Source organism: Mustela nivalis, assembly GCF_964662115.1.
Source record: "Mustela nivalis genome assembly, chromosome: 7".
Classification (NCBI taxonomy): domain Eukaryota; kingdom Metazoa; phylum Chordata; class Mammalia; order Carnivora; family Mustelidae; genus Mustela; species Mustela nivalis.
The window spans coordinates 17,048,031-17,074,534 of NC_139026.1; the positions used below are offsets into that span (position 1 = coordinate 17,048,031).

The 26,504-nt window shown below is 47.2% G+C and overlaps 1 protein-coding gene across 1 annotated transcript in view; it reads left to right on the top strand.

Annotated features, from left to right (window-relative positions):
- Positions 1-26,504, top strand: part of NT5DC3 (5'-nucleotidase domain containing 3) — a 61,852-nt gene that overhangs the window by 15,593 nt on the left and 19,755 nt on the right. The window contains exons 2-9 of the mRNA XM_082739102.1: positions 5,981-6,165; positions 15,112-15,186; positions 15,845-15,900; positions 21,545-21,635; positions 22,727-22,864; positions 25,127-25,187; positions 25,619-25,721; positions 25,872-25,973. Coding sequence (XP_082595228.1) covers positions 5,981-6,165; positions 15,112-15,186; positions 15,845-15,900; positions 21,545-21,635; positions 22,727-22,864; positions 25,127-25,187; positions 25,619-25,721; positions 25,872-25,973 — 811 coding nt within the window. The remainder of the gene's footprint in view (positions 1-5,980; positions 6,166-15,111; positions 15,187-15,844; positions 15,901-21,544; positions 21,636-22,726; positions 22,865-25,126; positions 25,188-25,618; positions 25,722-25,871; positions 25,974-26,504) is intronic.

Consider the following 26,504-nt stretch of genomic DNA (forward strand, 5'->3'; position numbering starts at 1 on the left):
AAAAGAGGTTTCTGCCTATGTTCTCTAGGATTTTGATAGATTCCTGCCTCATGTTGAGGTCTTTATCTCTTTCGAGTTTATCTTTGTGTATGGTGTATGAGAATGGTCAAGTTTCATTCTTCTATACATAGCTGTCCGATCTTCCCAGCACTATTTATTGAAGAGACTGCCTTTTTTTCCACTGGATATTTTTTCCTGCTTTATCAAAGATTATTTGACCATAGAGTTGTGGGTCCATATCTGGGCTCTCTACTCTGCTCCACTTGTCTATGTGTCTGTTTTTGTGCCACTTATGTGTGTGTATATATATATATATATATATATATATATATATATATATTTATCTTTTTAAAGATTTTTATTTTATTTTACAGAGGGAGAGAGATCACAAGTTGGCAGAGCAGCAGGCAGGTGGGGGCGGGGGCAGGCTCCTTGCTGAGCAGAGATTCCCGATGCGGAGCTGGATCCCAGGACCTGGGCTGAAGGCAGAGGCTTAACCCACTGAGCCACCCAGGCACCCCTATGTAGATTTTTTCTAAAAGGAATTTTGAAATCTTGTTTCTAACATGTGAACTTTTAAAAAGAGGATTTGAAGCTGTGTTAAAGAGATATGAAATAATTCATGAAATATTTCTAATATTTATGAATATACTCATTAAATGGATGAATAGTGAAATACAAACCGAAGTTGAGATTCGGTCAAATTAGAGAAAAACAAGCATTTTAAATCTGCTCTAACTTTCCTTGATTTAGGAGCCTAGAAATATGTTACCAAGAAATCTGACCTTTGAGTTGTTTATTTCATCTTCATTTTCCCTCTTTGTAAATAATAACTACATTAAGTGAGGTCCATGCACCTTCATCTGGGGTCCTGTGTGTAGCAAGTGCACGTCATTCTCAGCCAGTGGGACTCCTGGTTGTGGCCCACTGAGCCCTGGGAGGATTCACAGAAAGCTTCGTGGTGGTTTATGAAGGGAGAAATGGTAGGCTTTCCTTCTGTTTTTTGTAACATCTAGGGAAAAACTTGTTTCTTTTTCCTTTTTCTTTTCTCCCCTTCTTTTTCTTCTTCAGGGACATCAGATATGAATGTTCTCTTTTTTCCTGGGAGAATAATTTGAAGTCTAGGGTATATACCAAAAGAAAAATCCTAATTAATTAAAGAAAAATATCATCTTTGTATCTCTGGGATTGTGGTTTGTATTACCCAGAAATTGAACATCAAGAATTTTCAGGTGCATTTCAGCTTTCTTTTTGATCATTTACTTTTGTTAGCCATTTACTTTTCTCTCTTATGAGATATATCCTTTATCTTTATATTTATTGGGTTTTGGATTCTTTTTTAATATTTAGGATATTAGTCCTTTGCTTTTTACCTTTAAACTTCTAATATAACCTTTCCCCTTGGATTATTGTTTTTGATATTTTTGATACACAGATGTTTAAAATTTTTATATTATAGGGGCATCTGGGTGGCTTAGTCAGTTGAGCTTCTAGCTCTTGGTTTTGGGTTAGGTCATGATCTCAGGGTAGTGAGATCGAGCCCCACGTCAGGCTCTGTGCTGGGCATGGAGCCTGCATAAGATTCTGTCCCATTCCTTGTGCCCCTCCCCACCCCCATCTCTCTAAAAATTTTTTTATATTGTAAATCTGTTGATATTTTCCATTTGTGATTTATTGTTGTTGCTTTCACATTTGGAATGATGAGATAAATAGTGATCTATATAATTTTGCCAACTTTTTAAGATTTAAAAAATTTTTTTAATTCTTTGATTCACATGGTGTTTGTTTTGCAGCATAGTATAAAGGGAAATCTTCCCTGATCTTCTTTTAATACAGCTAACCAGCGTTTGTGAAGCTAGACAAAGAGAGACTGAATATTCCATGTGAATTTAATTCAGGATGGTACTCAACTATAGCATATTCTGGAGAACAGAGAGTAGTAAGTAGATTACCCACCTTGCTGAAAATAGGGTATGTGAAGGAGAATTTAAGATTGGAAAGATGGTTTAAAGTCTAAATGGAGAATGCCTTTAATGCCAGGTTAAAAAATTAAAATTTGTAGGCAGTAAGAATTTTGAGTGGCTGAATAAGCTTGAAATGAACTTTTAGTTACTAGGACCTTTTTAGCCACAAGTAATAAAACAACTCAAACTGATTTAACTTAAGCAAAGAAGATTTTTTAGGAAGAAATTTTATGGGCTTGTGTAATTGAAAAATCAAGAGATAGTTTTAGCTTCAAATATCAGTTAATCCATGGATGTCAGTGGGTGGCTTCCCTGTCTCTTGACCTTGCTCTCCTCCATACTGGCCTTTTTAAAGATTCTTAGAGGTGGCCCCTCACGTCTCTAGTTGTAAATCTTTTAGATACAAGTTTATTTATTTATTTTATTATTATTTTTAGTATTTTATTTTATTCATTTGACAGAGATCACAAGCAGGCAGAGAGGCAGGCAGAGAGAGGGGGGGAAGCAGGCTCCCCGCTGAGCAAAGAGCCCGACGTGAGGCTTGATCCCAGGACCCTGGGACCGTGACCTGAGCCAAAGACAGAGGCATAACCCACTGAGCCACCCAGGCGCCCCTAGATACAAGTTTAGAAGCAAAGAATGCCTCTTCCGTGAAATTCCCTTACAAATCCAGACATTTTCCTGACTGGGCTCATTGGTTCCTTTTGGCCGAAGGGAAATCATGATGATGATTGGCCAGAGGGGGTCCTAAGTCTTCCTTGAATGAATTAATGTTGGCCCAGGAATTCAGGTGCTCTTGCTGGGTCTGGACCCAGGCCTGGGTCATGTGCTCTCCTCCTGGGGGCAGGAATAGAACCTTACTGAGGCCATACAGTCTGGATGTTGGGGAGCAATGGTTTCCCAAAGCTGGGCAGCATACTGGAGGAATAGTAGGTGTGTTAGTCAGCTTAGGCTACGTTACGCTGCAGTGACCAGCAGCACCAAAGTTTCTGTGACTCACTAGAGGCAGCTATAACCGGATTCTTTCTCATTCACTCCAAGTTTGCTGGGGCCTCTGGTGGCTCTGAGAGTTGCTGTCCATGTTCTAGTCCAGCGTGGCTGTCTTGGGACCAGGCTGTCATCATAGCTTGGGCCAGAGTCACAGAGCTGTCTCTCTATTTCTCTGTACTAACTGCGTAGTCTTGCTGTCATCATCCATTAGGTACAACAAGAATTCACTTTCTAAAGTGGTACGCACTCTTGTTTCTGTTGGGGGAGAAGCACCTCACTGATTAGTCAGGGGCCCTTCTTCCGTTTATACTTAGTCTACAGTTTAGACAGACTGTTTGTGTCTTTGTGAGTGTTTGGCATTCTTTCCTTTGCCTTGTAATTATTCGTGTTTGTTCTCAGCACCTTTTTGAAGTGGTTTTATGGAACATTGAAATCCCTTTTAAGCATCCCTTAGTCCTCATGTTTATTTTGAGTGATGACATTAAAATCCCAGCTTTTTGGTGGTGACGTTCATGTGATTAATACGCCTTGGGCTCTCACCCCTGCGGGAAATTCCCGGGCAGCACTGGGGATGTGCTTTTAGCGATTTTCCCTCAGAGCAGTGTTCCTTGAGGACTTTACTTACTCTTCTCAGGGTGTGGGAAGGGAGGGAGACTATTGCCAACACTATTCAGCATAAACTTCTAATTTCAGCAGACTGTTAGAACTTCCCATGAGAAGATCGTCTGTGAAAGCAGAGCTGTTGGTCACTCTGTAAGCAGTCCTGCTTCCCTTACTTCATCTGGACGGGGATGCCGTGTGGTCATGTTCAGAAAATAGCATCCTGCCCTGGGGCCCATTGATTATGTAAGGCCAGGACACCTGTGGTGGCTGATGCCACATGGCTTGGAGCTATGAGAGTCTCCCTTCCCCAGAACTAGTCAGGTGAACTGTCTGCCTTCAAGTTTTTAAAAATGCTACTGTTTTGTTTACTGTCCTCCTATATGTCTTCTTTGCCAAAGGAAAAGAAAGCCAAAGTAATCATCTCATTGATGTTGACAAAAGAAACTAATGAAATGGAATTGTTGGTGCATCTTTTTTTTTAAATTTTTAAATTTTTTAATAAACATACAAGTATTATTAGCCCCATGGATACAGGTCTGTGAATTGCCAGGTTTATACACCTCACAGCACTCACCATAGCACACACCCTCCCCAATGTCCATAACCCACCACCCTCTCCCTACCCCCTTCCCCTGGCCCCCTTCAGTTTGTTTTGTGACATTAAGAGTCTCTTATGGTTTGTCTCCCTCCCAATCCCATCTTGTTTCATTTATTCTTTTCTCACCCCCAAACTCCCCACGTTGCATCTCCACTTCCTCATATCAGGGAGATCATATGATAGTTGTCTTTCTCCGATTGACTTATTTTGCTAAGTCATACCCTCTAGTTCCATCCACGTCGTCGCAAATGGCAAGATTTCATTTCTTTTGATGGCTGCATAGTATTCCATTGTATATATAGACCACATCTTTATCCATTCATCTATTGATGGACCTCTAGGTTCTTTCCATAGTTTGGCTATTGTGGACATTGCTGCTATAAACATTCGGGTGCACTTGCCCCTTCGGATCGCTAGGTTTGTATCTTTAGGGTAAATACCCAGTAGTACAATTGCTGGATCGTAGGGTAGCTCTATTTCAAAAAGTTGAGGAACTTCCATGCTGTTTTCCAGAGTGGTTGCACCAGCTTGCATTCCCATCAACAGTGTAGGAGGGTCGTTGGTACATTTTAACTGTTCAGATTTTCAGCAGGTTCTGCCCTATCTAGGTTGTTTGGGGGAAGGGAAAGAAATATGTGCATGCATTTATCAAGTCATTCATTTATTCCTACATTTGCCTTCCTTGACCTGGGTGTTCTGTGGGGGGATATAAAGACTTAGTTTTAAGTTAGTTTAATACCACAACTTACCTTGTTGCCATGAATAGGCTTCAGGGGAGTCAGCCTCCCTGAAATTGTCTGAAAATCTGGAAGGGCATTTTTCTGGGGAGAGGATTCTAGAGCTTGGGTTAGGTTCTCAAAGAGATCTAAGGCTTCAAGCTGCAAGGATCCTTCTCATATGCGCAGAATGCCTTGTTGTAGACCTCTTTGTGGCTGATGTAGCTCCTGATGGGGACTGTCACCCTGTGAAAGCAGGACCTGTTGGGTATTTCATGTGACTGCTTAGACTGGAAGCAGGTAACGCAGGCCATTCCTAACCGGGAAGAAGTGAGCGGAAGGGAAGGGGGAGCAGTGCAGGCTCCCTGGCAAGCATGGAAAGGACGAAGGGTTGACTTCGTTTTACTGAGGGTAAAACGCACCCTTCCCAAATGCTTGTGGGGTCCCATAATCTTGGAGAAGAGCGTTAGGGGCACAACTTCTGGAGCCAGACTTGCCAGATTTAAGTCTTGGCTCTGCAATTTAGTAGTTGTGTGTATTTCAGCAAATTATGTAATTTCTGTGTGTCTCAGATGTCCTCATGTATCAAACTGGGATAATACAGTATTTGCATCATCAGACTGCTGTACGGATTAAGTGAGAGAATACAGAGTTCTAGGAGAGCATGTAGCACTTTGTAGGTGCTTAATAAATGTTAGCTTCAATATTGGAGATCAGAAGTTGTTCCTTAGTCCTGGACAGTTGGACTTGTGTGTGCATGTGTTGGGTATTTTGTACCTGTCTCCCAAAAAGTCACCTGCTTTCAGCATTTGCACTTATGAGCTGTTCCAAGTAAATTTTTGGTGCACAAATGTCAAAGGATGAAAGAATATAGTCAGATATCCTTTTAGTAAAATAGAGTGGTCAGTGTTCTTGTCACAAAATGTTGCCTGATGAGGTTCTTGCCTTGAGGACTAACTGAATGCAAGTATGGTATTTCCTTTCCATCTTTGGAAATGCACTGTACAGGCTTTAATCCTGATTGCATCGAGGACGTGGTGGCTGAAGACCCCTGGTCCAAGACATTGCCTCTCTGATCAGTAAAAATACATTGTTTTCTTTACTTCCAGACTTGGTTCCTTCAATTATGAGCAACTTGTTGAATCCAGATGCCATTTTCTCGAACAATGAGATGAGCCTGTCGGATATTGAAATCTATGGCTTCGATTATGATTATACCTTGGTGTTTTATTCCAAGCACCTGCACACGCTGATATTTAATGCTGCTCGGGACCTTCTCATCAATGAACACCGGGTAAGAACTCAGGGATACTGCGGGCGGGCTTCCTCCTCCTTCCCTTAGACGTTGAAGAACAGCATTGAGCGGACCTGGCCTTGTGCCGGGATACAGACATCACTTAGTAAAGTGTTGTTAAATGAATGGGTAGATTTTGTTCCATTCCAGGTGACTCTATCTGGAAGATTTTGTTTAACTACTTTTTTTGAGGTTTGGTTGACCCACAAAAAGCTCTCTGTACTTAATGCATGTAACTTGATGAGTTTGGGGATGTGCATATGCATGAAACCATCACCATCAAGGTCATAAACTGTCACCTCCCAGCGTTTCCTCCTGACCCCTTCATTATTATTGCTATTTGTGTGGGGGGGGGCGGGGGGAAGAACAGTTAACATAAGATCTACCTTCTCAGCAGATTTTGGTAATACAATATTGTTTGCTGTGGGTGCTGTGCTGTGTAATAGATATCCAGAACTTGTTTATTTCACAGAACTGGAAATTTGTACTTGAAGATAGTTTTTTTAAAAAAGATTTTAGTTTTTTATTTGAGAGAGAGAGAGAGAGAGAGCGAACATGAGCGGGGGAGTGGCGGGGGCAGGGGGCGGGGAGGGCAAGCAGACTCCCTGGGGGGCTCGATCCCAGGACTCCGGGATCATGACCTGATCTGAAGGCAGATGCTTAACCAGCTGAGCCACCCAGGTGCCCCTGGAAGATAGTTTTTTTATTTTTTTATTTTTTTATTTTTTTAAATCTTTAGCTGTCTCCTTGACAAAAGACTCTCAAGTTAGGTGTTCGTGGAGATAGGCTACAGACTTCATGTTCTCATTTCTCCCTGAGCAGTGACGCAGTTTCTTCCAGAGCTGATGAACTTGGCAGCCCGTTGAGTTCTGGTTAGAAGAAATCCCTCAAAGTCATTCCTGACTTGACTTGTTCTTACGTATAGGACATTCGAATGTCTTCTGCTGTTGCATAGTATTGTTAAGGGCTTATAGTAAGGAAGGAAAAAGGAAACATGCAGAACCCGACATGCTTTCCTGTAGTGAAGTTTGAGTTCACATTTCAGGAGCCAGGATGAGACATCCTCAGGGGCCACCTGGATTAGTGCCCTTTGAGAACCCCACAGGACCCCGAGAAGTACAGCTCAGTTTTCTGTCTCAGACAGAGTGCGTTGATTGGAGGGGAACTGTGCTGTCCTCCTGCAACTTTCACCACCCATCTCTTCTCTTGTCATTTCTTCCTTCATGCATTACTTCAGCCTTTCCTAAGCCCCCTGCTGTGTGCCAGGTCCTGTCACAGAAGCAGGGAGCGTGAGGATGAGCACACAGGTCCCAACAGAGTCGTCCCCACAGGGACCCTAGTGGAGTCAGCCGTGGAAGCAGAGGAATTATGTGGCCACCTGCTGGAGGCCTCTCCCTGTATCTGCAGGAAGAGCTAGGGCTGTGGAGAGGCTATTTGGAGCAGCTTTCCCTGCCTGAGGGAACTGGGAAACAATGACAAAGGCAGTAGTTTAGCAGAGTCTGGAAGGAGTTTGTCTGCAAAGTTGTGTTGGGGCGGGCAGACTGGTGGGTCTGAGAGAACTAATGTTGTATCCACTAGAGTAATGTTCTACACTACTGGGCTGTGTGTCATGTAGTCCAGCCTTTATGCCGTCCAAGATGTTTCTTCTCCCAGGCTGATCATTTGTAGTTTTTCAGCCATTCTCATTTGGCCTCCTTTCTGGTCTTTTATCATCTTATTTACCCTTTTTGTGTGTGTGCTCTGGTTTATCCCTCTCATATGTGAGGCCCTGAACTGAAGATGTTACTGCAGGTGAGGCCTGACTGGTGTGGAATAGAGGGAGATCATCACCTCCCTGGTTCGGCATACCATACCTTTATTAATACTTCCAAAGTTTCCATTAGTTTTGGATCCTCACCATTTGATGCAGTGTATCATCAAATGATCCCCTCAGCTTTGGGTTATCAATGGATTTAATAAGCAGCTCAGTTTCTCCTCATTCAAAATGCAGAAATGGCATTTGCCGAAAATAACCTTCCCTTCTGTCTCTAAGCCAGCAGCCAGCTTTCTTTAGTTATGGCCACTTTCCCACATGCAGACCCATGTAGTCACTGGGCATCCAGCTGCACCTCTCTGTTTGTTCGAGAGACTCTTCTCTCCTGTCGAACAGGCAGACACCTCCCTTCACTGCGGGAGTGACAGCAGAATAAGGACGAGGCGGTCCCACTCTTGTGGCCCCGTGTGCCAGCCCAAAGCATTTCTCCACTACCACCCCGCCAGGAGATGGAACCGAAGCGGTGTTGCACTGGTGCTGGCAGTCTAGTCCTCCGTCATCTGTGGCATTTGCTGTGACTTTGATATCACTTATAAAATGAGGTCATTTTATTAACATCGCCGTCTGTGGATTTCCTGCCAGGTGCTGAGTACACAGGTTCTAGAGCTTGACTGCTGGTGTTCAAATCCTGACTTTTCATCACTGACTGCTCAGGGTATCTTGAGAAACTGACCTCATTTCTCTGAGCCTCTGTTTCCTCTGCCGTGAAATGGGCACAATGACTGTACTTTGCTTACAGTGTCATTGTCATAATTAAATGAGTTAATATACATAAAGTACCTGGCAGGGAGGAAACACTCACTAAATGTTGGCTGTGACTAACATTGTTTCTCCGTGATAACCCTACAAATAATCTCTGTTTTACAGGTGAGGACACGGAGGCTAATAGAAATGAGCTGGTAGTTCAAAGCCCACGAGATCAGTAGGAGGTAGAACCAGGATTTGAACTTAAATCTGTTTCCAGGCATAAATGCTCTCTCCTTTATTCCTTGTTGTCCCTTGTGGGATTAATAACACCTTTCATTTATACCCTTTTGTTCATATGAAAATAGAATATTCATAAAGGTAAGAAATTTATGAAGATAAAAAATGTATGAAATTTGGGGGAAAAGAGAGATGACATAGGTGGGGAAAGAAGGTGCAATCATTATGATTAGAAAAGCCTCTGGATTTAAGATCACTGAAATTTCAGTCCCATTATGTCTGTTTGTTGCTTTGATAAAAGAGATCAGTCATAACACTAATTATATCAGGCATATTAATAGAATCAATTATGCTTATGCAGATTTTTCTCTTGGTCTGATGAAACAAAATAATTCTTCCAAGAGGCATTTAATTTGGTGCCATTTTTCCTGCCAAAGTCTAAATGTACTTGTGGAGATGGGAAGACATCTGCTTTTGAGATGCAGTAAACTTTGCAATTTTGCAGCTTCCCAAAAAGCAAACGTAAAAGTTCGAGCCCCTTCTTAATTAGATTGTTTTTCTTCTTTTCTTTTTCTTTCCTTTTCTTTCTTTCTTTTTTTAAAAAGATTTTATTTATTTATTTGATAGAGATCATAAGTAGGCAGAGAGGCAGGCAGAGAGAGAGAGGGAAGCAGGCTCCTCGCTGAGCAGAGAGCCCAGTGCAGGACTCAATCCCAGGACCCCAAGATCATGACCTGAGCCGAAGGCAGAGACTTTAACCCGCTGAGCCACCCAGGCGCCCCTTCCTTTCCTTTTTTCCTTCCTTCCTCCCTCCCTCTCTTTCTTTCTTTTTTTAAGAAAAACAAGTTTTTACGAATAGAACAATATAGGGTCATGATTGTGTCTACATTTCCCTTTCATGGGTCCACCAAGGGATAGAAAGGGTGTTCTGGATTTCGCCCCCTAGATCCACATGCCCTCATCATTCTCTGGCATTGACATGTTTTCTAAATCCACGGCCAGTGTCAGCCGTGACCTCTGCCCTTCTTCTGTATGCAGCAAACCCTATGGGTTCTCACTCTCTCTTCTTTGTTAAAATAAACTGTTAATTTTCAGAGAGTTTTAGGTTTATAGACAAGTTGTGAAGTTAATGGGGAGAATTCGTGTACCTGTATCCCAAGCCTGGTTCCTCCTCTTGTTCCCAGGTTACGTTACTGTGGCCCATTTATCACAACAAAAGGACCACATCGATCCATCTTTATTAACTAAAGTCCTTCCGGGATTCTAGATTCCCTTGGTGTTTCCCTGATGTTCTGTTCCTGTTCCAGGGTCCCATCCCGGACTCCCCAGTTAAATTTAGCTGTCACATCTCCTTAGGCTTGCTTTGAGAGTTTCTCACAATTCCCTGGGTTGTGATGACCTTGACACTTGTGAGGAGTACTAGTCAGGCATTTTCTGAGGATGCCTTCTCTTAGGATATGTCTGACATTTTTCCTGTGATTAGATGGGGGTTCTGGGGGCCACTGTCACCATCTTCATGTCAAGGGTACATGTTGTTTGCATGACTTATCACCAATGACATTGGCCTCAAGCATGTGGTTGAGGTCTGTGTTTAGGATCTCTGCCACATGAAGTTACTCTTCCCCTTTCCATGTTCTACTCTTTGGGAGGAGGTCCCTGTGCAGCTGTGAACTTTCTTTTCACTCATTCATGATATGTCCTAACTCTGTCCCCCTCTTCCCTACTGCCACCGTTCTGGTCCATGCCACCATCACCTTCCAGCTATGTGGCTCCTGGAGCCAAAACCCGCTTGAGCCCTCCTGGTGTGGTTGGAATGACCACCAGAGAAGGCCTTCCAGTGTGCCCAGGCTCCCTGTTTCTCCCTCTCTACCCACCCCGCCCTCACTTGGCTGTGGCGACACCAGTGTTCTCGCTCCTCCTTGAGCTGCCGGACCCTCCTGCCCTAGGCCTCTGCACCTGCATTTCCTTGGCTTTGGAACATCCTTCCTGGCCCCAGGCTATCTGAGGCCTGGCTCATCTTTTTTTTTTTTTCCCCCCTCCAGATCTCTGAGCCCTTGCATTGCATTTGCTCTGTAGTCCTTCTCACCAGGAGGCCTTATGCTGGGTGTTTATGGTCAGCCTCCTTGTGGAGGAGTATAAATTTCTTAGGGGCGGGGACTGTCCGTCCTGTTTGCTGCCATACTCCCAGGCCCTGACACAAAGGACACAGTTGAGTGAGAATGTTGTGCTTGGTGTGCAATCACCACTTGGAGGCAAGTTGTTCTGCCCTCGCTTCCCATTTTGGGAAGATTTTAGAGAACTTTGTTTTTGTGCCCTTCTGCCCTGCGTCTAGTAAGACTCATAATTTAGGCTACTTAAAATAACAACCTTAGAACTCTGAAAATCAAGGATTTCTAAGCATCTGGACCTCAGGAACTCATGGGCAGTGTTGTGACGTAGAGGTTACTAGCTGTCTCGAGAGCTCTGGCACTCGCCAGAAAGGGGGCACTCGGGCCAGCCGCAGAGCTGTAGGAATGACCCCCACACCGGGAGCCCCCAGGTTCTCCTGGGTTCTCCGCAGTGTTCCACTGTGAGCTCTGCCTGGAGCTGTGAGGGACCTTACTCTAGCACTTCGCTCTCCCTTCGTCGCCACACACTAGCCGGCTCAGAGTGTGCTGGGCATAAGAACAAATCCAGGTACTGAAGGAAACTAGACTGGGCCTAAATAAGAAGAATTTTAATAAAAATCCCTAGGCAGTTCTTTTTTTATCTTTTCATACTCTTTGTTCTGCTTTTAGAGACACCAGTAATCTTCATGTTACATTGAGTGAGCCCTCTTTTTGAGGCTGGTGGAAGGTTCCTCCACTCTGACAAGTCCAGAAAATCTAGCCGTAGGCCACTGGAGAAAGTGTAACCTCCTGGCTGGTGGGAGGAGCTCTGGCTTCCTCGACGGGATGTCGCCCTTGACAGTTATTCCTAGAGACGGATGCCGTGCGTGTGTATGTGTGTATGTGTGCCTGTGTGTGTGTCTGTCTGTCTTTCTGTGTTGGAAAGGGGCCTACCATGAGGACTTGATTAGCTGTATGGAAAAACACAATTTAGAGGCAGGAGTGGAACATAGAAATCGCCCCAGTCCAACCATTTCATTTTCCATAGGAAGGACGGGGCTTGGAGGGGTTAAGAGACTGGCCTGAAGTCCTCTGGGGGAGTAGTAGAGGCTAGCACCATGGATCTAGAAGCCCAGGCCCCCAGTTCCGTGTCCAGCAAAGCAGCTCCATGGCATTGCGCCCTTGCTACGGGCTAGAGACAGCTCCACTGCCTGCCTGCATTATATTATTTTTATAAATTTTTAAAATTTTTTGAAGATTTCACCTTTTTTTTTTTTTTTTTGGAAAGATTTTATTTATTTATTTTTATTTGACAGAGAACACAAGTAGGCAGAGAGGCAGGCAGAGAGAGAGGAGGAAGCAGGCTTCCTGCTGAGCAGAGAGCCTGATGTAGGGCTCGATCCCAGGACCCTGGGATCATGACCTGAGCTGAAGGCAGAGGCTTTAACCCACTGAGCCACCCAGGCATCCCAAAGATTTTACTTTTAAGTAATGGCTACAACCCAACGTGTAGCTTGAACTTAACAACCCCAAGACTAGAGGCCTCAGGCTGTACGGGCCGAGCCAGCCAGGTGCTCCTCCGTATGCATCCTTTGACTTAGCTTCTCTGCTTCCACCCACGGTAAGACTCTTGGCATCCTTACTTTGGGAATGAGAAAACTGACCCTCAGCAAGTGACCTTACCGAGGTCACCCAGCTAGCACATGGTAGGACTGGGATGCGATGCCTCATCCCGCATCCCTGGAGCCTGTTCGTTGTGACGACAGTGTCCATCGGGCCCTTCCAGCTGCCTTTGTCCATTCTCCACATTGTCTGCCATGTCGCTGGTTCCCTGGGAAAACACCGTGTGTCTGTCAGGAGTGGTTTCCCAAGACCACCCAGCTCTGGGGCCTGTGGTCGGTACGTGGTCGTGTCTCACTGTGCTGTCTGTGCCCTGCAGGGGGCGTCCAGACAGGTCCAGAAAGAGCCGCCAGACTTCTAGTAGTCGGTGTTCAGACTGCTCTGTCTCGAACTCACACACCGTCTCTCAGCTGCAGCAGCTGCCCTGCGCTCATCACCACAAATCCACAGAGCAAACTCACTGGGCCCTCTGAGGTGGCAGGTCCTGCCCTCTCGGGAGCGAGGAGCGTCCAGAATGGAGACTCAGGGTTTGTTCAGTCAGAGTGGATTGCAGGTTGGGGTGGACTTGGGTGTGACACGGGCCTGCAGTCACGCACTGGTCCGCACATGGTCAGTCTTTGTGAGCCTGGGCAGGTTCCTTGACTCTACTTCTCAGATGACTCAACAGTCCAAGGCCACGAGGTGCCGCACCCCCGCCACGCTGGTGCGGTGAGGAGTACATGGGAGAGCATTGCAGAAAGTGTGCAGAACGGTGTGGCCCAGGACTCCTTAAAACCACCCCTGTCGGGAGCATTTAAACTTCTCCCCCGTGTCCTACCCATCCCTCAGCACTCCCAGGTTTGGGAGGAGACTCCAGAGGGGTGCGGACCCATGGCCTCCCTTTGGGAGGCATGGCCATGCATGGTGCCCTGTGCGGGGTTCTGGGGATGCGAGTGTGAAGTCTGTCTGTGAAAATGCAGAACTGTACACGGTGTTCAGGATTCTTGGAAACGCCTCCGAGTGGAAATAGCATTTGGTGATTTCTTGGCATGCATGGCAGGTGTTAGATAAATGAGCTCAGCTGTGACATTTGAGTCAGCATTCTGTGCAGCTTGAACACTTGTGCGTGCCATTCAGCCTGGTGGGCGCGGGAAGTGTTCCCACGCAAACGTGACCCTGGCCATGAAAAGTTAGTACTCTTGGGCAAAGAGGTTCTGCGCCTCTTGGTAGCTGTTAAGGCTTTTTTTTTAAAGTGGGGGAGGGGCAGAGGGCGAGGGAGAGAATCTTAAGCAGGCTCTACACCCAGCACAGAGCTGGACATGGGGCTCGATCTCACAACCTCGAGATCGCGACTTGAGCTGAAAGCGAAAGTTGGATGCTTAACTGACTGAGGCACCCCCTGCTGTCTAGATTTTTACTTAAGTGGTTTACGCTGTGATTGGAAGGAAGATCCTGGTGCCACAGCCTCTCTAGACTCAGGAGTACTTTTCTGTCCTATAGGTCTGTCCAGGGGCAGAGGGGAGAGGGGAGAGCAGAGGAAGAGGCCCAGATCTGATTCTGTGCCTCACCGCATCCCAGCGATGTGGCCCGGCCACCCTGTGTCTGTCTGTGCCTCTGGTGTCCTGTCTGTAAAATGGGAATGGGAGAGCCTGTGTGCAGTAGCAGCACACAGCGTGCTCAGTACCTCGGTACTACTGGCAGGGGAACCAGTGTTCTAATTTTGAGATTGTGAGGGAGAGAAGGACTTGAATGCCTAGCCTAGTAGATAAGAACAGAGCTGAGGTTTTTGCATAGTTTGAGGAATGGTTTGATAACAGGAACTACAGGGAGCCGAGTGACACGTTCTGAGTCTGAGTGTTGGAACAGTAACAGGCTGCCACATGCTGAGAGAGGTGGCTCTCGAGGCTGAACCTGACAATGGGGAGTCCTTCCAGCCCTTGGTGGGTGAGCCGCAGCTGACTGTCCAGATGAGAAAAGCAAAGAAAGCTGTATGGAGGGCCCCCCCCCCCTGAAAAGTTTTCATCTTGGTCTTCATGAAACCTGGTGGTGGGGCCATGAAGGGGCTGATACGCTGAGCGGCTCAAATGTGAGTTGAATGATGGTTGGTGACGTGTTGGGGAAACTGTGCTTCTAGGAGAGGGGACGTTCCAGTTCCTCGTCATCGCTGCCTTAATTACAGTCGGAGGAGGTGGACGCAGATGTGTTTCTGGGGAAAATAGGGGTCCAGGGGCAGAGGGAAGGGGTAGGTGGGGGCAATTAAGATGAGAAAAGCTGGGGCCAGGGGTAAGGCCTTCCCTGTGCTTGGGTAGATGAACAGGAGTGGGGTGGAGGGAAGGCTCCGTGACCAAGAGCTCTGTACTTGGGCCAGAAGCACACGGCCAAGCTGTCCTCTAGATCTGTCCTCACCCCATCTTCCCGCCAGAGTGTGTCCGCCACCTCAGCTTTTGTTCAGGGACCCATTCTGGACGCTATCTTGAACTTAGTTTGTTTTTAGCTAAAAATAATTCCTTTCTTCTTTCTTAGTATCCGGTGGAAATCAGGAAGTATGAGTATGACCCAAATTTTGCAATTCGTGGACTTCATTATGATGTGCAGCGGGTAGGTTTCATCATCGTGTTTTTCTACATTTTAATGGAGTTTGGGAATAACGTACTCTCGGCGCTTTGCTGAACACAGAAATTGATTTTAAATTCTATTCCTTGGGGCCGCAGAACTGAATTACTAAAAAACATCTTTGGATAAAGCCTTTTGCAAATGGCTGTATTAGAAAAAAAATGAATGCATTTAGCTACTTGGAAGATACTCCTTATTTCTAGAAGCCGTTTTTGATGTTCTGAGGAGCAGCCTGTTGTCCTGTTGTTTTTGCAGATCAGTCGTTTCCTTAACAGACTGCACAGTGCTTTTTTTTTTTTTTTAAAGATTTTAATTATTAGAGAGAGTGCACTCATGTGCTTGCGCATGAGCATGGGGGAGAGAGAGAAGCAGACTCTCCACTGAGCAGGAAGCCTGAGGTAGGGGGCTTGATCCCAGGACCCCTGGGATTATGAACTGAGCCAAAGGCCGACGCTTCGCTGACCCAGCCCCCTGACACCCCCACAGTGCTTTAATCAACAAGTGGACCTGTCCAACACGTACACTGTGCCTCTTTGCCATGTCCAGCTGGTGTTGCTAGGATTTATGAGGCCCCCTGAAATTCTCATTAAATGTGCGGCTTGCCATCCGTTATTCACCTGCATGTGTGTTTATGTTTTTGAAGGCAGTGTTGATGAAGATTGATGCTTTCCATTACATCCAGTTGGGAACCGTCTACAGGTAGGCGAAAGAGAAGGTAAATTTAATTGACTCACAGTAACCAAGTGGCTTTGGGTTTCAAGACCCACTGACGGCCTGGTGATGAAGAGGGTTATAGTGTGTGTATTTGTGATTTATTCTCTCATTCATTCAGGAACATTTACTGGGGCCCATTATGCCAGATCAGAGGGGTTTGGCTTACAAGGATGCCCCGGGGAGCTTCGAGTGTAAGTTGGAAGCCACGTAAATAAACCAGTGACTGCAGTCCACAGTGACCAAGGCAGTGATGATGTTTAAACCATTAGGGGGCGCTCTGGAGGGGGTTCTGGGGGAAGATAGGCTCTTTAGAGGTGCCCATCTGCCAGTTGAGTGAGGGTCCCAGAGCTGAGGTTTTGGGTGGGGCGGGAGGCCGGGGTGAGGCAGGGGGTTCTTGCTCCCACCATGCAGTTGAGTAGTTTGGATATTAAGGACCCGCCCCCCCAATGTATTAGAATTAGTAGAAGCACTTAGCTCAGTATTTTTGTCACTTCGAAAATGAAGGATTTTACCTTTTCTAATTCTTGAATTTGGGGGGGATTTAGGAGTATGGTTATTGTACCTTAGAAAGAGGTGTGCCTGTCTTAGCTTCTCCTTTCACAAACTCTTCATTAAAATTAATGTTTTTCTGTCCGACTTAAACATGCACACTGTTCCCGATACTTGGATACCGCTGAGAGCGTCGTGGCAGACCACAGTAGCCCTCTGTCCCCCCTCCCCACCCAAGCCCTTACACTCTTCAGTTTTTTCTTCACATCATTCTTCCTATTTCTAAATACTGTGTTCATAGTTGCCTTTCCTAATTTATTAATTCTGGATATGCTACGGGGCAGGACTGGGTGTGCGCGCACGTCCCACTTCTGTGGGCTCGTGCTTGTCCGTGAGTGTCGGCTGGTTCCTCCGTCCTCAGGCGTCATTCGCGTCATGACTCCACAGGTCTTGTTCCTTCTGACCCGTGTCATGCCTGGTGACCGCCCTCCTCCTTGTACCGTGCTTGCTTGTTCTCAGATTTGTTTTCTGTAGAGGTGTCCCGAGTTTTTTCTAAATGTTCCATCACCAGTATCATCAATTTCCAACAATTCAAATGTCTTAGATACACTGTCAGTTACTTTTTTTTTTTTTTTTAAAGATTTTATTTATTTGGCAGACAGAAATCACAAGTAGGCAGAGAGGCAGGCAAAGAGAGAGAGAGAGGAAGGGAAGCAGGCTCCCTACGGAGCAGAGAGCCTAACGCGGGGCTTGATCCCAGGACCCTGGGATCATGACCTGAGCCAAAGGCAGAGGCTTTAACCTACTGAGCCACCTAGGCACCCCCACTGTCAGTTACTTTTGTGTTTAATTGGCTACTCCTTCTGCTCTGACTTTCTCTGATGGCTTGTCCTGGGGCTTGGGTTTGCCTCTCTCTCCACTCCCCGATGCCCGTCTCTTCCTCTCTCTGGCTCTGCTCCCTCATTCTGCTGGAGCACATCCCCAGAGCTGCCCGGTGCCTCTCAGAGCTGAGCCTTTCTGGGGGGCTGTGGCGGCTAATCAGTTCTTCACATTGGTGTCCCCTTGCAGGCCCCTGTTCTTAGTTTGCTAAGCCAGAAGCCCCCTTTTCACCTTTTCATCTGCTACTTGTCTTCCACAAAGGTGTTCAAATGTCCTGTCTGCTGATGTCCTTGCTCTCATATCCTTTCACTGTTTGAGGAGTTTATTCTTTTTTTTTTTTTTTTTTTTTTTTTTTAATTTAAGAGAGAGCTTGTGTGTGCAAGCTAGGTGGGGGCCCAGAGGGAGAGGGAGAGAGAGAATCCTATGCAGGCTCCATACCCAGCATGGAGCCCAATGAGGGTCTCAGTCTCACGACCCTGAGATCATGACCTGAGCTGAAATCAAGAGTCAGGTGCTTAACTGACTGAGCCCTCCGGCATCCCTGAATAGTTTATCCTTTTACTATCATTTTAATGGTGTTTCAGGAAGGAGACGAGGTGGTGTTGATGAAAATAATAATATTTGTAATAATAAATAGCAACGAGCAGATATTAAGTCTTGCTACAGCATAGACACTGTCATAAGTGTTTTATTTGTGTTCACTTATTTGATCCTTGAAATAACCTTATGAAGTAGGTGCTGGTATTAGGCCCAGAGATGTTAAGTAACTTGGCCAAAGCCACAGAGAAGTAGAATTCTGACCCAGGTGGTCTGTTCTGCCCTTAGCCTACATGCAGCATGGTTTTGTTGTACGGATTAGGTTAATGAAATCCTTCACAGGTGTCTTGAATCTTTTCCTCATCTCTGTTCCTGCCATCAGCTCCCTGGCTCAGACACTTAATCCTTTTCTCTAGGGCCCTTGCAGTTTCCTGCAGTGCGATCTATCCTGGACATCATTGCTGGACTGACACATCTAAAGCATTGCCCTCAACAGACCCTCTCTCCTGTGATCCTGGATGGCTCCCACTGCATAGAGAATGGAGCCCAAACCTCTTGGGTTTCCCACCAACCTTCTCTAAACCCATACCCTACTTTTCTTCTACACACAGCTTTTTACTTATTGGATCAGTTAAGACTCTTGGTTACAGGTACGGAAACCCGACTCAGACTGGGTTAACCAGAAATACAACAGTGGCTCACCGGTGGTGTGGCCCAAGGGACAGTGCCCGTTGCAGGCATGTCTGGTTCCAGGGGCCAAATTGATGTTGCCAGAACTCTTTCCATCTGTTGGCTCTCTCCCTCTGGGTTTGCTTCAGGCATGCCCCTCCGCCGGAGACCCCTGGCAACACCCTTGGCCTGAGGTCAACAGGAGCAGGGGACGGTCTCTTCCCAGCAGTTACAGCCAATCTCAGCGTGTGTGAGGCAGTTGCACACAGCACATCTGTTCTCTCCTCTGAGCTCTCCTTTCCCGGTTGCCATCTGCTCCTGCTGCCGTTCTGCCAGGGCGCACTCTTCCTTCCTTGCTGCTGCTTTAGATCTCCCCCATCCTTCAAGGCTGGCTGGTGCTGAGGCCTCACCCTCTTCTCGGCCCAACGTGGTCTGTTCCTCCTCTTCTCAGACCACACAGTCCTATGGCTCCTAATTGTCTTGTTTCTTTTGTAGGTAAGTTTTCCATTGTGTTAGGGAGTATGGACAGGGCTAGGTGGTAGAAGCCAGCTGAGGCACTGGAAGGAAAAGGAATCTTCGTGTTCAGGTCCTGGGAAGGTCACTGTGGTCACAGCGCTGAGGGGTGTGGCGGGCTGAGGCGGGCTGGGGCAGCATGGGTGCGCATGTGGGCTCTGGAGTCCCACTTCCTCAGTGTGGGCCCTGGCCTCACTGCTCCCGTGCAAGCAGCTTCTTGACCATCCTGAAGCCTTGGTTTGCTCCCCTGTAAAATTGGCCTGATGCTCTGGTGGGCCCAGGGGTGGCTTGTCGTGTAGACCAGGGTATGCCTGGAGCAGGAGAGGCACGCCGAATGTCACGGCCTCTGCCTTCCCCTGAAAAGCCGTACGGATGAGCTCTTGGCAGGGCAATGCCCCCTCCTCAGCCTTGCCCGTCCGACACCTGCCGTCAGGTGGGTCCCCAGCTCCTCTGTCAGGTTGGATTTTGTGTTGGGGGCTGTGGAGCCAATGGCACAGGGCAGAGGGGGAGGCAGACTGGCTGTCTCCACAGCCCCATTTTGTACCCACGATTTAAGTTCTGACTAGGGATCTAGGGAAAGCCTATGCTTGTTCTCCTCGCAGGCACACCGGCAAGGCTTTGCTAGTGCCAGCTGTATACTCCTCATCCGGTCTCGGTTATTTCTGAAGGCAGGTACAGTTTTCGTTCCCCATTTTAAACATGACGCTGAGACCCAAAGAGGTTCCATTGCTTGTCCAGGTACTATTCCTACTAATGACGGAAGCTGGGGTTTGAACCCCGGGCAGACTCTTCAGATCTGTGCTCCTAATGTTTGTATTTCTTATAGCCACATGGGGCCACGTAAAGTACTTTACGGTTTGATCCTCGCACTGGTTGAGGCTGCATCGGGGTGTGGCTGGCCGTGGCCCAGAGCCTGGGGCCCGGTCCCGTGGGCTGCTGCACCTGTGGGCGCACCTCCTGCGGGTTCCCACTTGCCGGAGCGGACTCCTCTCACCTCTCACCTCACCGCTGCTTTTGAGTTGACATTCAGTCGTGACCGGGGCAGCCTGGGAGGCTGTGAACCTGGGTTAGGGCAGGGCCTCATGTGGGGGCAGGAAAATGACTCACCCAGCAGAGTTGTTCTACTTTTTATAGTTTCCTTCTAGGTTAGAGACTTAGGCGGGTGCACACCTGAGCAGGAGCTCTGCCCCAAGGTCCCTGCCCAGAATGTTCAGGAAGTACAAGGCCTCCGTTGTTTTCAAAGGCTGGAAGTTGTAGCAAGTTAATGAAGATGGGGGGAGGGGCAAAATACTAATGAATCCCTGGGGGTATTTTTGAAAGTTATAGAAGGGCGGAGAACAGAAGGAGGCTGAAATTATATTTTAATTCTCCTTACATATCAAGTATAAATTACATTTTGTATGTATTTTAATGCCATCCTGGTGATTTTATAAGATAAGCAGCCTGTTCGTATTAGACTCGCAGCGCGTCATTCGTCCTCCCACTGTCTGTGGTGCTGGGTGGACTTTCCGTCATTCCTTCTGTGACCTCCTTGCCACGGATGTCTTGTTTCTCAAGCACCTTCCCTAGAGAAGCAGCTGGGAACAGACGTTTTTCTCCGTGACGCTCTGGAGTGGGCAGTGCCAGGTGAGGAGACATGAGAGCTTTCAGTCCCCAGCAAGGGGCACCTGCTCACGGCATCGGCGGCAGGGTCGCTCTTCCTCCAAAATTTATCTTTCCCTTCCTGGAGGAGCTGGATTCATTTGCAGATTCTCCCGCAGCTTCCGGACACAGGCAGAGGGCAGATGTTACCCTGGCTTTTTAATAGGTGAAGAAACTGGCCTGGACTGTCACATAGCCTTTGGGGTTATCCCTCTCGGAGGTGGCTCCCAGGCTTCCTGCCTGTGTCTTGGGGTTTAGTCCACCCGAGCCTCATGAGTGGTTTTTCCCACCTCTGCACTGACCTTCTTAGGTCAGAGTGTCAGCTGGTAGAAGGATGATCGAGATAAAGCTAGCTTTTCTCTCCCTGATGTACTAAAACAAAAATGGAAACATAGACCCGACCCACCCCAAAGCAAACCCTACCCCCAAAGCAAAGGGAGGCCATGTACTTTGTTGAGATGGGCATTGTGACATCAGTGGTTGAAGAGCCTGGGCCCCTAGAGCCAGAAAGCCTGGGGTCTGGTCCTGTCCCACCACTTTGGTGACCTTTGTAAGATTCGTGACCTTTCTGGGCCTCAGTTGCCTCTGCTGGGAAATGGGAAGATGTTAGTGCTTCCCCCCTAGGATTGCTGAGAAGTAAGTGAATGACTGTGTGGAGTTCACACCTGGCATCCCTAGTAGGTGTTATTTTTCCTGCTCTTGTTACCCATGGAATCCTGGTGGTGGTAGTGGCAGCAGCACCTTCTTGCCTGTTACTTGTAGCCATTACCTGTGGCACATCTCGCCTCCTTGTGACAGTGACATCTTGCACCTGGGCTGAAAAATCCCAGCAGTTGCCCGAGGTCTGAAAGTCACTGCTCTTGCTATTTGAGTCTAACTGCACCACCTGTGATTTTTCCAGAGGCCTCAGTGTTGTCCCCGATGAAGAAGTCATTGAAATGTACGAGGGGTCCCACGTGCCTCTGGAACAGATGAGCGACTTTTATGGAAAGGTAATGAGAGATTATTTATTTAAAGCAGTCTGTCAGCAGACACGGCCTGGTAAACTTAGAATCTCTCTGAGCGCCTCTGTGGAACTGACAAGGGACTTTGAGACTGTTTCAGGACTTTTGGGCCCAGGATTTGAGAAGCTGGTCTGGTGGCATCTCTCCTAGGCCCCTCATGATTCCCCTTTCTTAGCTCTTTCCTTCCTACCTGATGATGATTCTTTTTTTTTAAAGATTTTTTCTTTATTTATCTGACAGAGATCACAAGTAGGCAGAGAGGCAGGCAGAGTGAGAGGAGGAAGCAGGCTCCCTGCAGAGCAGAAAGCCCGATGTGGGGCTCGATCCCAGGACCCTGGGATCATGACCTGAGTCGAAGGCAGAGGCTTAACCCACTGAGCCACCCAGGTGCCCCAATGATTCTTAATACCTTCCTTGCACCGGCCCCTGTCTACAGCCCCCTACCCCAAGGGATGTCCCCACTTTATAGATGAAGTCAGGGTAGCTCTAGTTGCCTTCCCTGAGATTGAGGACAGCAGGTCACCCTGGCCTTGAAGGGAAGTTTCTGTTTCTCTGACTTTTGTGGTTCTCTTTGCTTTCTGAATTTTTGCACATCTTATTAGGAGCACTCTTATTTACACTGTCAAAATGCAACAGAAGCTGCCCAGTCTGGTAAACTTGGGGTTACTAACTGCAGGCATTCAGAGAAAGGCTCTTTCGCAGGCTCACACATGGCTGTGTGAGGGCACTCACGTTCAGGAGAGCTACATGGTTTTCTGTGCCATTCCATGGGCAGTAGTCTATTTGACAAGAGAGTGTGAGCTGGAAGTTAGAACTTACAGGAATGTGAGAGTGATTAGATTTTTGGGGGGGAAAATCAGAGCATTGCCTTGGATTTGCCGGTTATGCTTAAGAGTACGATGTCAGCTCTGTGGGGAATGATGAGAAATAAGGTGAACGCTTCTACTTTGCTATTATTAGAACTGTCCTTGGGGTGCGGGATCCAGATGTTGATGACCAGAACCCCCCTGGGGAAATGTCCCGTCTGGTTCTGCTGTGGTGTTGGCCTCCGTTTCTGACTCTGTCCACCCTGCCTGCAGAGTTCTCATGGAAACACCATGAAGCAGTTCATGGACATCTTCTCCCTGCCAGAGATGTCCCTCCTGTCCTGTGTGAACGAATACTTCCTCAAGAACAACATTGACTATGAGCCTGTGCATCTGTACAAAGACGTAAAGGTGAGAGGCAGGGGTGCCACATCTCACACAGGGTTTTAGCAGAAGGGACAGCATTGTTAGCCTCCTTGGGCTGGGCATTTGCCTGGGATCTCTTTTATTTATGGTTTTACCATGAAAATTGTTAAGAACAATCTTACATCAGGACAATTGGAAGTCAGTGTAACTTTGTGTTAAAGGAAGAGAGCGCTCATATTGCTATCGGGATTTCTAATTCTTGCTGACTGAAGCCAGCCCCGGTGCATCTGGTCAGAGAGGTGGCTGGTGGCTGAGGTCCAGCCCGAGCCCGCCTGTGGAGGGGGTGACTTCACACACAGGCTACAGCCCTGGGAACTGCTGTTGCTCAGAGCAGGTTTTTCTCTTGTACACGGAGGTTCCATGCAGGCCTTTCCAGGCCCTGCAGAAGCTGTGGGAAGACCCAGTTGGAGAGGTGGATAGACAGCTGTGAAACTTACATGCAGATATAGGCACATCATTTGTGTAACTTTGTATTTGTGTATGTTGATTTGTGTTCACATGTGTTTATATTCTTTAAACTCTGCACTTTTTTCAGAACTTAAAAATGTGTTCATGTATTAATTTATACTAACAATACACATGTATATCACATACATGTATATATTAATAAGTGTGTATTTTTATGTATATATTTATATATGTAATATGTATTATTTAAGTACTTATATTTTTAAGAGATCTGTATTTATGTACTGCAATGTTTTTACTATATGTTTATGACTAATTTTAAGTTTCTACTGCCTTAAATCATGGGTTTTGGGAAGATGGTGGATGAATTCTCATTTCTCAATAATAGTCTGTTTTTTTTTTTTTTAAAGATTTTTATTGATTTATTTGACAGAGAGAGATCACAAGTAGACAGAGAGGCAGGCAGAGAGAGAGAGGAAGGGAAGCAGGCTCCCTGCTGAGCAGAGAGCCCGATGTGGGACTCGATCCCAGGACCTTGAGATCATGACCTGAGCCGAAGGCAGCAGCTTAACCCACTGAGCCACTCAGACGCCCCTCAATAATAGTCTGGTATTATTTGAACTAAAATTGAGTAGTTTCTATTCTCCTTTTTGTGTGCACAAATGCTTTATCTTTAAGAATCTTTATCAAAATATCAAATATATCAAATATCAAAAATATCAAAGATACTAAGTATCTTTAAGAATCTGTAAGTATCAAAAAATAAATAAAAGAACCACTTGTAGTTATATGACCCTCGCAGTCATGAGGAGAGCTGTTTACCAGATGCTGCCAACAGAGAGCATTTAGGTCTATTCCTGGCTCTGGCTTTCAGAGAGCTTCACGCATATAACTAATTAAGTTCTCACAATCAGGTCTGGAGGTAGGTGCTATTATTCCTCTCATTTTACAGATAAAGGTATTAAGGCACTGAGAGGTTGAGTCACTTGCCCTGAGTCACACAGCTAGTAAGTGGTAGAGCCTAGATTTGCAGCCGGGAAGATTGGCTCTGGCTTGCTCTATGAGCCCCTGCTTCTCCCGATGTGAGTTTGAGACAAGCCTGTGCCTGAGGTTGAGTTTGTAGTCCGGAGGTGCTCACGCTTGGTGGCGATCTACCAGTTTTTGAAGGCTGATGGTCCAGTTTTGCCTGCAGCCCAGTCCCCTGCTGTTTCCCCCCGGAAAGTTTCCGTGTGCCTCCAGGAGAGCCACCTCTGCGGTGGACCTACTTAGTGCCCCCGCGAGCGGCGCTGTGCTCCGACCCCCGCCAGGTGTCGGGCTGCTGTAGCCTGCGGTGGCCGGTGAGGGACTCACGGCCTCCTCTTCCCTGTCTGTCAGCCGCACCACATCTCCGCCTGAGTCAGCATCTCGCCGACCACTCCTCACCTCACTGAATGGAAGAAGAGCTGTCATTGGTTTCAGCCTCTTTCTCTGGAGGAGAGAACCTGCTCTTGGGGTCTAGGGAGGGCGCACGGATAAAAAGAGCCATAATTCCCCTTGTCCAGATGCCCCGTAGTCATCAGTTCGTGAGACTGCCTAGAAATTGCCATTTACCCTGTGGAATTTTATTCAGAATTGTTCTCACAAGTTACCTCCCTCCTCTGTGACCCTTCTGCAAACTGCCACTGTCACCATGGAAACCTAAGCGTTGGCCGCCTTTGTGAAATGGCCCAGCACTGAGATTTCATCTGGTGTTCAGCCGGCCAGGCTTCTAAAGACAGACATCGTCGCAAATGTCACTTTTCTTGTCACTCAGGCTGTCTCACGGACCATCCCACTGATTAGAAGCCTCTCTTTTGACAGGATTCAATTCGAGACGTGCACATCAAAGGAATCATGTACAGCGCGATCGAAGCAGATATTGGTACGTAGCCAGCACTGTCGCGAGGGCCGCCTCAGCCTGTCCCTCTCCCGGGCCACGAGCGGCTGTCGTTGTCATTCCCGGTGGCGACCTGGGGCTCAGCGCCTCCCGCCGGTGCAGCGTGAGGACCTTGCTTCCTCGCACCTCGGACGTCCCCCTCCCCTTTGTCTCAGGACTCGACCTAATCCTGACCCAGAAAGACAGGCGCTGGCCATGGCAGGCAGGTCCGTAGTATGTTCCCATGGACCGAGGTGGTGGAGTCCTGGTCCCTGAGGTTCCAGGCACTGCTAGGCCAGCCTGGACCACGCTTGCTTGAGACGTTTCCACCCCTGAGGGCCCCAGCCGTGCTGGACCTAGAGGCCCCGCTTAGGGAGCCCCTGCAGACTGACCGCCTTGACACTGACTCCGTGTGTGAATGTTTCTCTTGCCCTCAGAGAAGTACATCTGCTACGCTGAGCAGACCCGCGCGGTGCTGGCCAAGCTGGCTGACCACGGCAAGAAGATGTTTCTCATCACCAACAGCCCCAGTAGTTTCGTGTAAGTGGTTGTGGGTGTCCCTCCTGGCTCCTGGCTCACGTCTTGTCTTGTGTCCTGTTTACCTTCACGGTTGAAAATTTGAAAGAAAACATTGCAAAAGTAGTGAAATCCCTTTCTTATTAGACTCACCTGGCCGATATGTTGTTTCAGGGACAAAGGGATGAGGTATATTGTTGGAAAAGACTGGAGGGACCTGTTTGATGTGGTCATCGTTCAGGCCGAGAAGCCAAGCTTCTTTAATGATAAGCGGAGGTGAGCATCTGTCTTTCTGGGAGAACTAGATTGTCGCCCTTTGCTGCCCTGACTTGGTGAAGTCTGGAAAATCAGATGCATCTGACATTGTAGCTTTTGATTTTGAACCGTGTGGCAAGTGATTACAGGGTGCGTGGGATTAGTGCACAGCGGTCACACAGTGGTCGGCTTGGCTTGCACCAACTGAGATGGTTCCCACTTCAGCCCTAGGGGTCAGGCTCTAAGAAAAAGAGCCTATCAAGCAATGAGAAAACCAAACTTAGTATTAATTACATCCAAAGTTAGACTTGTTGATGCAGATGTGCTGTGAAGCTGAACGAAACAACAGTAACAACGAACCACCTGCTGGGCATTTTTGGTACATGCAGCTCTCAGTAGTGCATTTAAAATTACAGCTGGATTTTGCAATACTGCAACACAGGTTTTGTGCCAAATGAAGTAAATCTCTACCAAGACTTAGGTAGTGTCTTCTTGCCACGGGCAGTAGCCACGGGGAAGTTGTGGGTTATGACGGTGACTAGGGTGTGCTCT